This window comes from Seriola dumerili, unplaced genomic scaffold, assembly GCF_002260705.1.
Source record: "Seriola dumerili isolate Sdu_G_001 unplaced genomic scaffold, Sdu_1.0 BDQW01001601.1, whole genome shotgun sequence".
In the NCBI taxonomy this organism is placed as follows: domain Eukaryota; kingdom Metazoa; phylum Chordata; class Actinopteri; order Carangiformes; family Carangidae; genus Seriola; species Seriola dumerili.
In genome coordinates, this window is record NW_019175856.1 from 179,392 (window position 1) to 194,295 (window position 14,904).

Below are 14,904 nucleotides of genomic sequence, written 5' to 3' on the forward strand. Positions count from 1 at the left end.
GAGGCCAGGTCGACTCTCTCACCACCAGCATCGTCACCATCTCTCCTTGTCTGAGCAGCAGTCAGCCAGTCAGTGTGCAGCCTGTGGACAGTGTGAACTGTGCAGTGCCCAGGTGATAGTCCAGATACCCCGCAGGACTGATGGAAAACCTCGTGTATTTATAACTGAGTGCATATCCCACAAAACAATTGGATCTGAAAGGGGATAAAAAATGTGGGTACAAACCAGATTTGCAACACGAATTATGGGGGAACTAGAGTCTCGTGGAGCATAACGTAGGCTATACATTAAGTATAGAAAAACGTTAATAGATTATAGGATGCACTTTAAAAAATCTGAAACAACCTACATAAACTTTACAGCCTCTGATGTTCTTAATATTTAGGCCAAATAACCAAGAACAAAAATTTAACAGTGGCCTGTAAGAGGCACCAAGCTTAAACACACATGCAGATAAATGTTGATCACACTCACACACACCTACACAGACACATAGGATCCTTGGCCTGCACTAGCTGACACAGTGCTACATTTTCTCCTCTCTAACCCCCTCGCACCTCCATTAGCATTTCCTTTCTATCGGCCATTATCGGCCGGTTTCCCGTTGCAAATCGGACTCCACAACCGAGAAAAGGTTTTAGGTCGCCCCGGGGCGTTCAGGGGAGGACAGCCCGGAGGCTAGACCTCGACCTCCCGCAGTGGTCCTGTAGTTCACACCCCACCCCACCCCACCCTCACCACCACACACACACACACACACACACACACACACAAACCCACACACACACACACATCCACCCCCCCCCCCCCTTCTCTTATGAATATTCCATCTGAGTGGGGCTATAGGACGGTAAATTCTCTCTAAAGTCTCGTCTAATCAGCCTAAAACTGCAGTGTGATCACAGAGCTGGGTTTAAATCGATCAGGTATAAGCTATCACCAGGAATTATCGAAGCGTGATGTAAAATCCTAATTGAGGAGAGCGTTTGGCTATAGGCCTCTGCGTGTGGTACAGGGTGGTATGGACCCTTGCAGCTAAAATGGGATTTTTTGATGACATTGTTCAGAGAGAGGAAAATAGAAAATACATGAGACAGTTTGGATTAAAAATGTATAACATTACCATTGATATTTAACATATAGCTGTATACATTTATTAGAAAAATATTATTGTTAATTAAAGAGAATGATAAGAATGAGAATAACATTTTCCTAATTTATGATATATTTACTTCGTAATTTCAACACCCTCCTGTTATGGATGCAGGTAAAAATGAGAATACATATTGTTTAAATATCTTTGAAAAAATCCTCCTTTGATAATACCAGAAAATATAGGCTCATGGTGTAATTACAGAAGTTATAGTTTAAAAAAGAAAACAAACAAACAAAAAAACAGTTTCAGACACAGTTGTTTAAAAAAAGCTTTTAATGTTTTTTTTTAGAATATCAGAAACAATTAGAAGAATCCAAAAAAGAAAATAAAATGTTTTTTAAAAGAAAGAAAGGAAAAAAATATTTTATATCACTTTATTCTAACATTAGCATTTATAAGCACTGTGTTGACAATGAATAAATAGTTCATAACACACTATAATGTAGGTGTAAGTAGCTAGAAATACATTTTTAGGTGTTTATTAATGTATTTGACAACTTCACCTGTGAAGCTTCCATAAGTGGTGGCTGGTGTATGAACAGATAATGAACGATGGTAATATAACACAGTTGTAATCATATAAAATATGTATTCATATGAGCACAATTGTTGACAAAGACATTAATGAACACTTCCAATGTCATCATATCTGCATACAGCTACAATATAGTGTGAACAATTTATTAAATGTGTAAATGCAGCTAATAAATGCTAATTAGTGAGGGTTAAAGTGTTACCTTTACTTTAATATTTTCTTGACCAGAACTCAAGATAAGGTCATTTTGTCCTTCACAGTCACACTGGAAGAGAAATTGCAGGGAGATGAAGGCATACACACTAACTGTAGGTATTTACACTGGCACCTGTGAGCCGCCCAGTACAACCAGAGCTTCGTCTGACTGCCACTTGAGCCTGTCCACCTTGATTTAAAAAAAAAAGAAAAAAAAAAAGAAAAAAGAAAAATAATGGTATTTACGAAAAAGTCCGCAGAATTCCTGTCTCACAGCTTCCACATTTTTCTCAGTAACCATCTCTGAATTTCCACTCATTCCTGCGGACCAACATCAATCATCTCAGTCGTCACGGTGCAGGTTGACACGTTTCACAGCATCCAATGGGGTGACGTGTTGTTGGGATGTCAGGGGAAAGAGGGAAGAGTGTAGAGGATGCGGAGGAAAAGCTGTTACAGAGATGTCAGGGATATGTTTGCCTTCCTCACTCATTTTCTATCCTCCATGAAGAGTAGAAATGAACACAACGTTGTCCTGGTCTTGCAGTTGGTAATCCAGCTCCCCCTGAGGTTTAGAAAACACACAAAATGTTCAATATTCAAACATCTGTACAAGTCAAAGGAGAAATATGTGTGTTTACCAATACAAATATGCATATTACTCCTGCGTTCCCTTTGGGGTCCAATCAATAGCAAACTTCTCATTTCATTTACATCCTGTGTTGAGTCCTGTAATTGAATCAATGGATTCAAATTGAAGCATTCAGACTGTTTGTGCATGTAAATATGTGTTCACATATGAGACCCCAAGGACAAAGTTGTCTTGCAGCTGCTTCCACGTTTATATGAAACATTAACTGACTCAGAGAAAATGAACAATCTCAGTATCTCAATGCACATACAGGCTAACCTTCGCACACACAGGCACTCTTCCTCTTCCTGATTTAAACGTCCTCACAAGCATTTTATATAGTTATGGGGATCTATGCACACAGACTGAAGACATGAACACTGCCGCATGCATGATCTCTAAACATTACACTGTAATAGTGCATCTGTAAAACAGACAACATAGATTAAAAGTAATGTAAAATATTATGTTTTATACACTGCTAGAAAAGCACACACCCCCCACACGCATGCACACACACACACACACACACACACGCATGCACGCACACACACACACACTCACACACGCATGCACGCACACACACACACACTCACACACACCATCTGACAGTGAACATGGCTCCCAAGTGCTCACCATTAGTTCCCAGTCTGCATCATTGATGAGCACCAGAATCCCAGGTCTCCTGTGGGAAAACACACCGTTTTGAGTCAGATGCATTTCCCAAAGGCAACTGACTCTAACACATGTACACACATTCATAAAAAAAAATAAAAAAGACCCAAACAAATATAAACAGTTCACACAAACAAACACAAATACTAATTTGGTATACATTAAGGGGAAAAAAAAGCAATTCTCAAATAAATATCCTCAAGTGGTTTTGAAATAATGACAGCACAATTAGTTAAAGAAGTGCTACAACCAAAATTTAAATGATCTCCAATAAAAGGGAAATAGAAAAAAAATTGCTTTAATCTCAGGCATGATTTATTTTTTTCCTATGAATGTAAGTTTGTCAAACTGAACCATATTTAAAAAAAAAAAAAAAAAAAAAAAAAAAATTAAAAATCAATTATTACTAATTCAATTCCTGCTCATTCTTACTAATTACAATTTAGTCTTTTTTGGGGTGGTGGATGGAGACACAGGGATCATTTGTTTGCTGACACAGCTTGACTAACAACTCCAATCAAATAAATGTAATAGAAAAACAGATAAGTGATAAATATACCTGAATGTAACTAGAAAAAATCATGTAAAAATTCAATACATATATAAAGTATATAAATATATATATATTTATATATGTTTTTTTCTATAACAATTTATAGCAAACTATACCCTTGAGAAATCAAATCCAGTGTTTTAATTTTCAACACTTCACAGTATAAAATTAATAGACAACCAGTTTCATGCTTGAAAACAAATACTGGTAATTTCATGCTAATAAATGTATTAGTGTAAGTGATTGCATGTGTGTTTTTCTGTGCGTTATGTTCATGTTACAGCACATATAGGATCATAAATTTCTGCTAATGTTATGCAATGTAATTTAAACTGCTCTCCACATATGTATTAAGCACTTGTATTACCAATCACAATCTCCCAAATTGTTTTCTGGCTAACAAGGACTGCAGATGATGATGATTTCTCTTATAATATAATAAATAAAAGTGACTGAGGTAAAAAACTAGAGAGAGAATGGGGAAAAACAAACTGTCACTGGATATTAATGGGGGCCCAAAAATAACATACACATGAAGCTTAAAAAAAAAAAAAAAAAATCACCCTTCAAGAGAGGATAATGGAGATAATGGGGATAATGGGGGAGGGTAACAACAGGCACCTTTGGGTGCAGTTTTCTTAACAGATGTGAGTGTATTTTTTTCCTGGAAGCCAGAGAGTTTAGTTAACGTGTATGGTGAGATAATGCCTGAAACAGATACTGATGCCTCTCATAGAGCTCAAACAAGCTTCTTTCCACCTCGTAGATGCTCTATGACGTCAAGGAGAAAGGGCAATGTGAGAAGAACCTGTGAGAGCAAATGTGTCTGCACACACACACACACACACACACACACACACACACACACACACACACACACACACACACACACACACACACACACACACACACACACAGGACTGTGTTGAGAAAGAACAAAAAAATAGGAAAAAAAAGGGAAAGATTGCAAACTAATCACACACAGCACCCATAGATCTTTTTAAAAAGATAATGAGGAAACACCTTGATGATGGTTTGCTCAAAAAACAGTGTGTGCTGCCAACATAGAGTACACACAAACACACATCTAATCTATAAGGTTTATAGGTAGCCCAGCTTTTTCTCCATTCATTGGTTAGGTGGTGCTATAAATAGTCCTGCACAAAGGCAGCTGTAAAAGTCAGCCAGTCCTATAAGACTGCTGTGAGCCCTAGACCCAAAGACACACACACACACACACACACACACACACACACACACACACACACACACACACACACACACACACACACACACACACACACGTGTGCATAAAAACACATAAGCTCCCATGCACACACACTTGCACACAGGTAATCATCTTACTGAAACCTCTAACCTGAAGGCTAGACTGTTTTTTTCTCAGCATTTCAGCAGTTTTAAACTGCAGGAGAAATACTTCAGAAAGACTCACAGTCTGATTCTGTCTCATGTTCAAATTCAACATACTGAAAGCTGCTCTTATGATCAACATTATAGTCATATTTGGCAGTTAAGGTTTTGCTCCAGCGGCAGTGTGGTGTGTGACATATCCTTTCAGGTTATATTGTTGTACACAGATCAAGTGTGTGTCAAGTGCACACACACACACTCACACAGAGTCTCCTTGGACAAAGAGCTCAGGCCGTTCCTTCAGCAGGTTCCGTTGGATCCAGACCAGCAGCTGCTTCATGTCCCCTACAAAACACACACACACACACACACACACACACACACACACACACACACACACACACACACACACACACACACACACACACACACACACACACACAAAGGCCATACACAGGCAGACAACAGAGGTCACAGGTTAGGGGTTAAGGGTCAAGGTGCAGGGTTCCAGCCCCCTGGTCGATGTGACGCGACAGAAGCACCAGGCGGGACGAGGCTGTGTATACGTGTGTGTGTGAGTCAGTGTGCATGTATATTTATGAGTGTATGTGTATGTTTGGCGGGGGGGACACTGGAAATGGGGGGAGGGTTGACTGATGTCAATGGCCAAGAGCGACATTGTTCACCTTGTTTAGAAAGAAATAAAAATGAATGATTTCTGTGTAAAAATCTAGAGACAACCGAACAGACTGAAAAACAAAGACAATCTACAGCTGGACGTGATATCAAAATGTTACAATGAAGGAAAAAAAATCAAGTATTGAGGTTGACATTTTCTAAAAGCATGTACACCTTAAAAACAATATAAATGCAATTACATTTCTCTCTAGCCTCATACTTGGGAATTTCTTCAATGCAGGACTGATGGAACAAATGGCAAAATGCTGTTTCAGAATAATCATTTTCTTTGTTAGAGTCGTACGTTTAACGCTCTGCTTTTCGCCTGAGCTTGAATATCAGAGATGCTTGAATTTTCTATGAGTCTGACCTCTCGAACAATCAGATTGACCTTGTCTCAACAATAGGTTGAGCCTCACTAAGACCGACCGACAGCCACAAAAGCGACGACAATGAGAGGTTTTAGAATAAATACCCACTAAACAACTGACAATGAATATATTATAGTTATGGTTATCGTTAACAATAAGATTCAAAGGTGTTTTGTAGGTGTGTGTTAGTGCTTGGTGTGTTTCCTTTTAAAAATAGTGTTATGATGTGGAGGCGAATGCGGTAAAAACAAAACACACAAATGTAATATTTTCTTGTCACCATTTCCTGGTTATGTGTTCACGTGTGTGTGTGTGTGTGTGTGTGTGTGTGTGTGTGTGTGTGTGTGTGTGTGTATGATCACAGCTGTCTGCTTAATGTACATGCGCACGATGACTGCAATCGCTGGCAGCCATATCTCAAATACACACATACACACACAACATCAAAATTACCAGTACCGGCCTCCATCACCAGTTTACACCTGACTGAAAAAAAACAGAGGAGATGAGGTACAGAAATGTGGAAGGAGAGAGTGAATGAACAGAGGAGAGAGAGAGCAAATACACTATAGTAGAGCAAGAGGAAAAGAGAGCAGCAGCAGATGGAGCAGATACGCGGGTAAGAGGACGACAGTGAGTGATCCCGAGCCAGGTGTAGGAGAGCGGTGAAGCTGTAGCAGGTAGGCGTCGAAGCACTCAGGGATTCACGAGTTCAGCTGGATCAAAGGCAGCGCTAATATCACAGTGAGACAGAACACGGGCCTCGGTTTTGACCTGACATACATTTGGGAAGATGCAGGAGAAAAAAATAAAACGTTGCCCTCTTTCGGTGGAGCTAAATTTGGATTTTGCTTTACGTTTCAATTAATTATTCCGTTACAGAGTACAGGTTTACATTTTGCCTCAATCTAAAATTACGGAGACATACTGGTGTCTGAAACTGTCCAAATATTCACAGAAACACCTGCCTTTTCCAGGTTTTCAGATTATGAAATTACACTAAGAGGTGTATTAAAGGGCTACATGTGTTTTTCATTTCAAAATTGGGTCCATATATCTGATAAAAAAAAAAAAAACATTTTCTGTGGAGTCATCGTCCATGGTTCAGGGTTTAGATATACGTCCATAGAAATCAAGGAAATTTCATTTTCTGCGATCCCAATCAGGCAACGCTGATCACAAAATATAAAATACAAATACCCACATGATAAAATAAAATATAAACGTAAAGATTTCTGTTAAAAGGCACACTTTATATCTTAATAATTTTGCTAACAAAAAAACAAACAAAAAAAAACATTCATAGAAAAAGGAAAGAATTCTAAAAGCACCTGCCTGGTCACTGTGGCTCTGAGGGCAACAGACTGTGTGGATGATATGTGATGTATAGGGTGTGTGTTTGTGTGTGAGCGTACGTTTACGCGTGCACCTCCAGGCCTGTGCGGACGGTGTCCAGGTTAATTGCAGTGCTGTCGGGCAGCTCAGTAGTGTAATGATAGTGCTAGTTTTCTACGGTTCCAGGCCTCCATATAAAGAAAAGACAAATACCTCCCTTTGCAACACACACACACACACACACACACACACACACACACACACACACACACACACACACAGAACTAGGCAGTGAATATTGACCTGCACCTCTGCGGGGCTAAAAACAGAACTAATCACAACAGCAGTCATAACTCCTTCTTTGTGGTGACTCCTTTCTTTGCTCTCTCTCTGCCTTTGACTATTGGTATTTTTCTCCACCATTACCCCTTATTCGCTCTTTCATCCTCTTGTCCATTTACTTTTTCATTTGTTCTCTCCGTCTCTCTGTCTCACACACACACACACACACACACACACTCTCTCTCTCTCTCACACTCTCTCATTCTCTCGTAAAACCTGCTCTCCTACCCCCTTTCTCTCCTTCATCTCCCTCCATCTTTTGCCTTCTCGTTTATGTTCTCCTCTCTAAACACACACACACACACACAAGCAAACGTGTTAAAAGTTGCACGTAGAAAATAAACAGGTTGCCAATACACAGGGTGGTAGTAATTCAAACTTTCATCAATTAAGCTTTTTATAACAGAAACAGTCATCAGGCGCTGCCTGTCTTGTAAAAGGTTACACAGGTCTAGGAATTTAAATCAACCACGGTCTGAAACAAAAAGACAAGGCTTATACACCGATCAGCCACAACATTAAAACAGGTGACTGGTTTTCATGCTGTGGCTGATCAGTGCATAAATTAACTGTATAAAAGATGAAAGTCAATGTTAAGAAATGAGGAGTGAGAGAAGAACATTGACACGGAGAGACTGAGAGGTGAAGGTTTTCGATAGCGCTTTGCTGTCCAGGTAGAGGGGAAAAGAAAATGAGGGAACAAACAGGCAAGAGAGAGGGAAAATGCGTCACAGGCTCCTAATGCATCCTGGGATAGCTGCGGTGCGTGGGTGGAAAAGGAGAAATGGAGGGAGGGGAGAGAAAAGGCGCCATTTTGACGCCGATTCAAAACCGTGGCCGCTTTTCTTTTGTGCGTGCAGTTTTTTCCGCCCTTTCTTCTCCTTTCACTTTTCTGTCTTCGTGCAATTATGACGGTCATGTGTGTGTGTGTGGTGGTGCTCGACTCTGTAGTCCGTGTGTGGTGTGGGGGGGGGGGGGGCTATCCATCTTTCTGCTGATACGAGAGGCAAAAACTGTGTGATCCTTAGACCACAGGGGTTTTGTTGTGTGTGTATGAGAGAGTTAGATAAAGAAGGAGAGAGAGAGAGAGAGAGAGAGAGAGAGAGAGAGAGAGAGAGAGAGAGAGAGAAAGAGAGAGAGAGTGGGGGTGGGGTCTTTCAGTCGAGGGTCATCAATCACTGGCTGGGGTCAAAGAGAAATACGAAGGATTCAGAACCAATTATATCTGCCTTCACTGCACCCCCTCTGTACTCACACACACCGATACAATACACACAGACACACACACACACACACACACACACACACACACACACACACACACACACACACACACACACACAAAGATGCGTAAGGTGAAATTAGTTTGGAGCAACATTTTCAGAATCACACAACCGGCCCAAAATTCAGTTCACGATAAGCAAATACAGCCAGGAAATGTTATGTCAGAATGTCTGTGCTCCTGTCACATTCAAATGATTTGTGAACTACGTGGCAAAATCACAGGTTTTCTAGTGTAGTACCCCACCCCCCCATCCCACACACACCCACACACACACACACACACACACACACACACACACACAGACACAGACAGGTCGGCTTGTGCAGCAAGGTCATATCTGGCTGACATTCCCTGTTCTGGTCAACTTTTGTCTTTTTGTTGTCGTGGTTACATCAGCGCCATGGATGAACACCCTTTGTTTAGTCAAATACCAGAGACACATATTTCTCTCATTTGTTCTTTCTCTCCGTAACACACACACACACACACACACACACACACACACACACACACACACACACACACACACATAAATGTATATAGACAGGACACTTAAACATCCAGGCAGCTGCGATTCACAGTCTACACTTTTCCCCTGCTTGTTTTCTCAATGACCCTGGTCCTGAGCTGGGTTGGGGGAATAAAATCAGTCTACAGGCAGGTTTCCCCTCCTCCATGCTGAGTTAGTGACCCGTGTTGGAGGGAGCCTGAATCCCTCGACAAAATAAAATCTAATCAATTTGGATCCTGAGGTCGGAAACTTTTTTTTAAGAATTGAGAAATGAACACAGGCACGCAGAGTCAGCCAAAATGATCTCGACAAAAAAAAAAAATATGACTTGAGTCACCCCAGCTGCTATTTTTCAACTCACGGAGGCAAAATAAACTTCCCTTTAACGCCCTTCCCTTCCCACCTTCACATACATCAGCATTAGCAGTGGGCAACGTTTATGAGTGAAAGAGGCAGAACATGGTCTCACAGATGTTAGAGAAGAGGGTGACGGAAGGAGGGAGAGGAGGAGGAGGAGGAGAAGAAATAGGAAAGTGATGGGAAGATAATGGCCCAGAAGATTAATTTATGACAGAGAATGGCAGCATTATTTCCATTTGTTTTAGATGCAAGTGAAGGGTACGGAGCTTTCATCCAGACCAAACAGTGACCAGTACAGTTGGCAGATTTATGTCCTGTTGTATGACACATGCACATTATCAACAAAACACTCAAAAACCCCATTTAAAATGTGAATGAACATAAATCTGAAGTTACAAAGTCATATGATACTAGCCTCCTGTTCTTTGTAAATCTTTTCAACTTATACTTTGTCAGTCACTTTATAATTTGTTGTTGTAAAGTTAAACTGTTGGAAATTGAGAATACAATAGGAAAAAATAAATCATTCACCGTACACATACATTTATATAATGCACTACAATAAAGTGTATCTCAAGACACAGATTGTGTTGTCCGTCCTCCCCCTCCATCCCCAAATTCCCAATCCTTATCTGATTTACTTTTCATTGTCCATGTTTTCATGGCCTAATAAAGCTGTGATGCCATCATTATCTAAAAAATGATGCATGTTTTGCATCAAATCAACTGTTTTTAGATCACAGCGATGTATAATTTAGTTTAGTACAAATCACTTCCAAACAATTGTATAAGTATTAATTACAACACAGTTCTTGCAGAGGTCTCACTGACGGATGTTAGGGCTCAAAAACTGTGCAGAAACCAATGAATCCTGCTCACTGTCAATCCATGTTGATCAGTGGAAAGACCGAATCATTGTTAGTAAAATGAGCACGAGTGATCAACTGTGTGGAGGATTCCTTGGTTTTTTTCACAAACCATTCTATATCCTCCCTGTCAGGAAGCCATTGGCTTTTATGTGTCAGTACATTATGACAGCCAACATGACAACTCCATCAGAGCTGAAGCTCATATCTGGTTATGGTTAATTTAATACTGCATCATCATGTGGCAATAGAGCAAAAGACATGACTTGAAAAGCCTGTAAAAATGGCGCCTTCACCATTGGTGGACAGAGGATTGTTTGACTACACTGTATTAACATGCAATCCTATTAGAAAATTAAAACTTGAAAACAAATAATATGCAAAGATGCACTTTGTGAACATTTAAATTTCTGTGCAGTAAAACGTAAGTAAAAAGTAAAAAGGCCGCCAAGATGTCTTGGATGTGTTAACAACCATGAACACTTACCATATAACATCAGTCTATGAGACTTGTTGTAAACGGACTAAAGCTTGTAGAAACACTGGACTTGTTCTTTAGGTGGAACTTCTAAATACAACCCTCCAAATCATTTGGGACATTTCTCATCCTGGGATTTCCTGAGATGCAGCTACATGATATCAACGCTACAATTATGACATGGACAGACAGGTGGCAGGTGATACTCACAAGGTTCTGATTGGCTTGGAAGTGTCACATGATGCTCCTTCACACCATTAAAAAGCAGCTCTGCTCCTCCTCTAGACAAAGAAAGAGACCAATAGATTACTAATAGATTTAGAACCATGTAAAGGTTTAGAATAAACAATCTATCATCACCGCATGTTCTGATATTCTGGTCTACAGAATTCCTTCCAATAGAAATACACTTCAACAAGCAAACACGCTGTGACACATTGTGGTACAGGTGTAGCTCAGGTGAGAGTGATGGAAAATGAAAATGCAGTTGCTGTTTTAATACTGGAGACAACTAACTCAACAAGAGCATCAAGACGACAGAAAAAGAAGTCAGACGTAGACCATCAGTTTTTATGTCCCCACCATCAAGATAAAAAGACCTTTACAAATACAGCTTTAAACAACACACATAAATTTAATTGGCCCTTAACAGGTTGCAGGATTAAATATATAAATCCCATTTATGCGCAGTTCCCATTATTCTGAGCCTGGGGCGGTTTGGCCAGACAGGGAGAGAGGTTTTGTGTTATGTGTGTCTGGGTCAGGAAATTCTGTGTCTTGGACACAGTTGATTACATAGCAAATCAAAATCAAAAATTTTGTTTTACCAACTACACCATCGTAGCTATCCATTTTATTTCTCAATTATAATACAATATTAGACTTAAGCAACAATGTGATGAAGTTCTTTGGTTTTTCAGCTTTTCATTTGTTGGATTAGAGAAAAACAGACATTCAATATATAGTTCTTTCAGTTTCTAGTTATTTTAGTCAGTTGCGTTGGGCTTACAAGCTTTTGTTGATTTTCAGAGGACTTCCCTTGAAAATACTGCTTTAAATGTTAATGACTGAGTCAGAGATCCATTTAAACGCATGGAAATATGTATTATTTGGGAGGTGAGAACTGTGTTACCCTTTTTTTTTGTTGAATCGTATGCTGGCCTGTGGACAAATTTCACATTTTAGCATGTTCAGCTGACCTGCTGTGCACTGGCTAAAAGACTCCAGGTTACAGCAGCAATTTATTGGTATTAATTAACTGGACATGTGCTAAATATCACCTTCTCTAATTTCCCTATAAGTCCCAAATCACAGGAACACACCAGTGGATTTACTGTAACATATCAGTTCCTTTCTGATAATCTTTAAAGAGCTATGGACCGCGTACCGCCCCGCCCCCGCCCCCCGCCCCCGCCCCCCAAAACAAAGTGTTATTATACATATATATCTTAATGTTAAATACCATGGAAAGGGATTTATACATATCGCCCATTCATATGTGATGATGTCTATTGGGGTGTAATTCTTTATTGTTACAGGATTCTCCAAATTAAAATTTGGAGGCTTGGAGTTTATTACTTTCAAGTCTAAAATCTGGTCACGTCTTTAGGGACAGAAGTCTGAAGTAAGTCGCTTCTCACAGCAGTGAAGCTCAGGTCAGGTTTATATTCTTCTCTGCTGAGTCCGAGTCGAAGGTCTGAAAATGTTTCACAGGCTGCACAGAGCGGCGTGGACAGACTGAGAGTCAGTCAGCTGCCAGCACTGCTCATGTGTGGGCGTCCTCCCTCCTCATATGCTAAATATGTGAAGCCAGCACACAATCTCCATCCACTCTCCTCTCCGGCTCAGAGAAACACAGCGGCTACACGGTGATACTTCATAAACAAACTCCCAACTAGCTGTTTTCTACACAGATTTCAGGTCTTTTCGAACAAGCCAAACAAAAATAAATCGCTACATCGGTCGCGCACTGTTTCGCTTCGATACGACTGTTGACAAGACGCTTACACAGGCACAATAAACTATCGTTGAGGGTTTTAAATTCGCCTACCCAAACTCCAGGTGAATCGCTACAGGCGCTGCCATATTGTCGGCACATGCAGGAAGTAGTGGTGTGGGAAGTCGGAAGTGACGTATATGGACACGTTTTTCTATTTGGTTAAAAGCATAGACTGTATATGGTTAAAAGAAGACTTGAGGTTGACTGAAAACAAACTCAGTATAATTTTTGAAATAAAATGATTTTTTAGACTAATATATTATATAATAATATTGTTATTTAATCGATCATTTTCACATCTCTCTTTCTCCCTTCAAATATTCAAATTAAAACTCCCTTTACTGGTGAGAAAATAATCTCCAATACAGTAACTAATGCTAAAGCATGTTGCATTGTAAACAAAACGAGTCAGAATGTTACAAATTAAATAAAGAAAGAAAGAAAAGAAAACATTTTTTGCACATTACTAGCCTATAGTATAGCCCTCTATAATGAAAGAAAAACACACACTGTCACTTTTTACTCAGCCATAATTATATGAAACATTGTCACAAGCTTTAAAATTGTGTTTGTGTAAATATTTCTGTCTTAAATGTTTTTTAAATGTCCTAAACATCTGGTCAGTCACTTTGATTTAATTGTATGTGTTATATGAAATGTTGTCAATATGAGCAGCCAAAGAGCTTTCGAGCACATTCACAGAAAGATTCAGTCTCTCTTCAGATATTTACATTTTTCTGTTTTATTGTATACATTACACTGTTTCCAGAACACTTTTTGAACTTGAACATGAGCGCATTTTGGACGGAGTTCTGTTCTGCGCACAGGTTAGTTGTGCTTCTAATCTTGCGTTGTATGTTGCTGTTAAACTACAGCAGTATAGGGAAAAATGATTATTGTCAAGCCAGAATTGAACTGGGATGTTTATTTTTTCAGGTTTTGATTGCTTGCTTTGCTCTTATGGACTTTTTAAATATTTGTTGGCCAGGGTAAAATTATCTGATGCACTTGTTCCTAAGCCAAATCTCTGCAATTAGCATGCCATATGGTGGTGCCTTCATTTATGAACTGATATCCCCTTGAACTTGACTTCATTTTGGAAAATCATTATATTGGAAAATCATAAGTACAAACAGCACTTCTTCTCACACACACTCTCTAAATGTGCATATGCATGTCTGCATGTATTTAATTGTGTCTGTCAATATGAAAGTGTTCAGAGGCATGACATGAGTGTGTGAATGCACATCTGTCTCTCCTGATCCCTCTCTCCCTCCTTACATACGTCCTCAATCATACTGGTGACAGTTCCAGTCCCAGTATACAGGGCTGGGAGGACGAGGTGGGGGTGGGAGGGGGTCAGTAAGAGGTTTGAATTGCAAATCCGTCGCCTTCTGTTGGCGTCCAAGCCTTAGCAGGCCCTTCCCTGTCTTCATTCATGTGTTAATGAGGAGTCAGTGCAGGGGCAGATAGACAGATCGACCAGGGGCCTGGCGGGGGTGAGGAGGCAGGCGGGAAAACGAGGATGATGGTGGAGGCAGTTTGGTGGAAGTTTTTGAAAGA

The 14,904-nt window shown here is 40.0% G+C and overlaps 1 protein-coding gene across 1 annotated transcript; it reads right to left on the reverse strand.

Moving 5' to 3' along the window:
* Positions 1-1,530: 1,530 nt before the first annotated feature.
* Positions 1,531-13,448, reverse strand: urm1 (ubiquitin related modifier 1). The gene is made up of 5 exons (XM_022768439.1): positions 13,393-13,448; positions 11,553-11,623; positions 5,380-5,461; positions 3,154-3,202; positions 1,531-2,451 (listed from the first exon to the last, which is right to left on the reverse strand). The coding sequence occupies exons 1-5, from the start codon at positions 13,425-13,427 to the stop codon at positions 2,383-2,385; spliced, it is 306 nt and encodes a 101-aa protein (XP_022624160.1). The 5' UTR covers positions 13,428-13,448; the 3' UTR covers positions 1,531-2,382.
* Between the last annotated feature and the right edge of the window lie 1,456 nt (positions 13,449-14,904).

What these genes read in the sequence shown, in the direction of transcription:
- urm1 (XM_022768439.1), bottom strand. Translation starts at nt 13,427, where the DNA reads ATGGCAGCGCCTGTAGCGATTCACCTGGAGTTTGG. An exon ending in GCGATTCACCTGGAGTTTGG is followed by an intron (nt 11,624 to 13,392) that starts GTAGGCGAATTT and finishes TTCTTTGTCTAG; the next exon opens with AGGAGGAGCAGAGCTGCTTT. An exon ending in TTTGTCCAAGGAGACTCTGT is followed by an intron (nt 3,203 to 5,379) that starts GTGAGTGTGTGT and finishes GTTTTCCCACAG; the next exon opens with GAGACCTGGGATTCTGGTGC.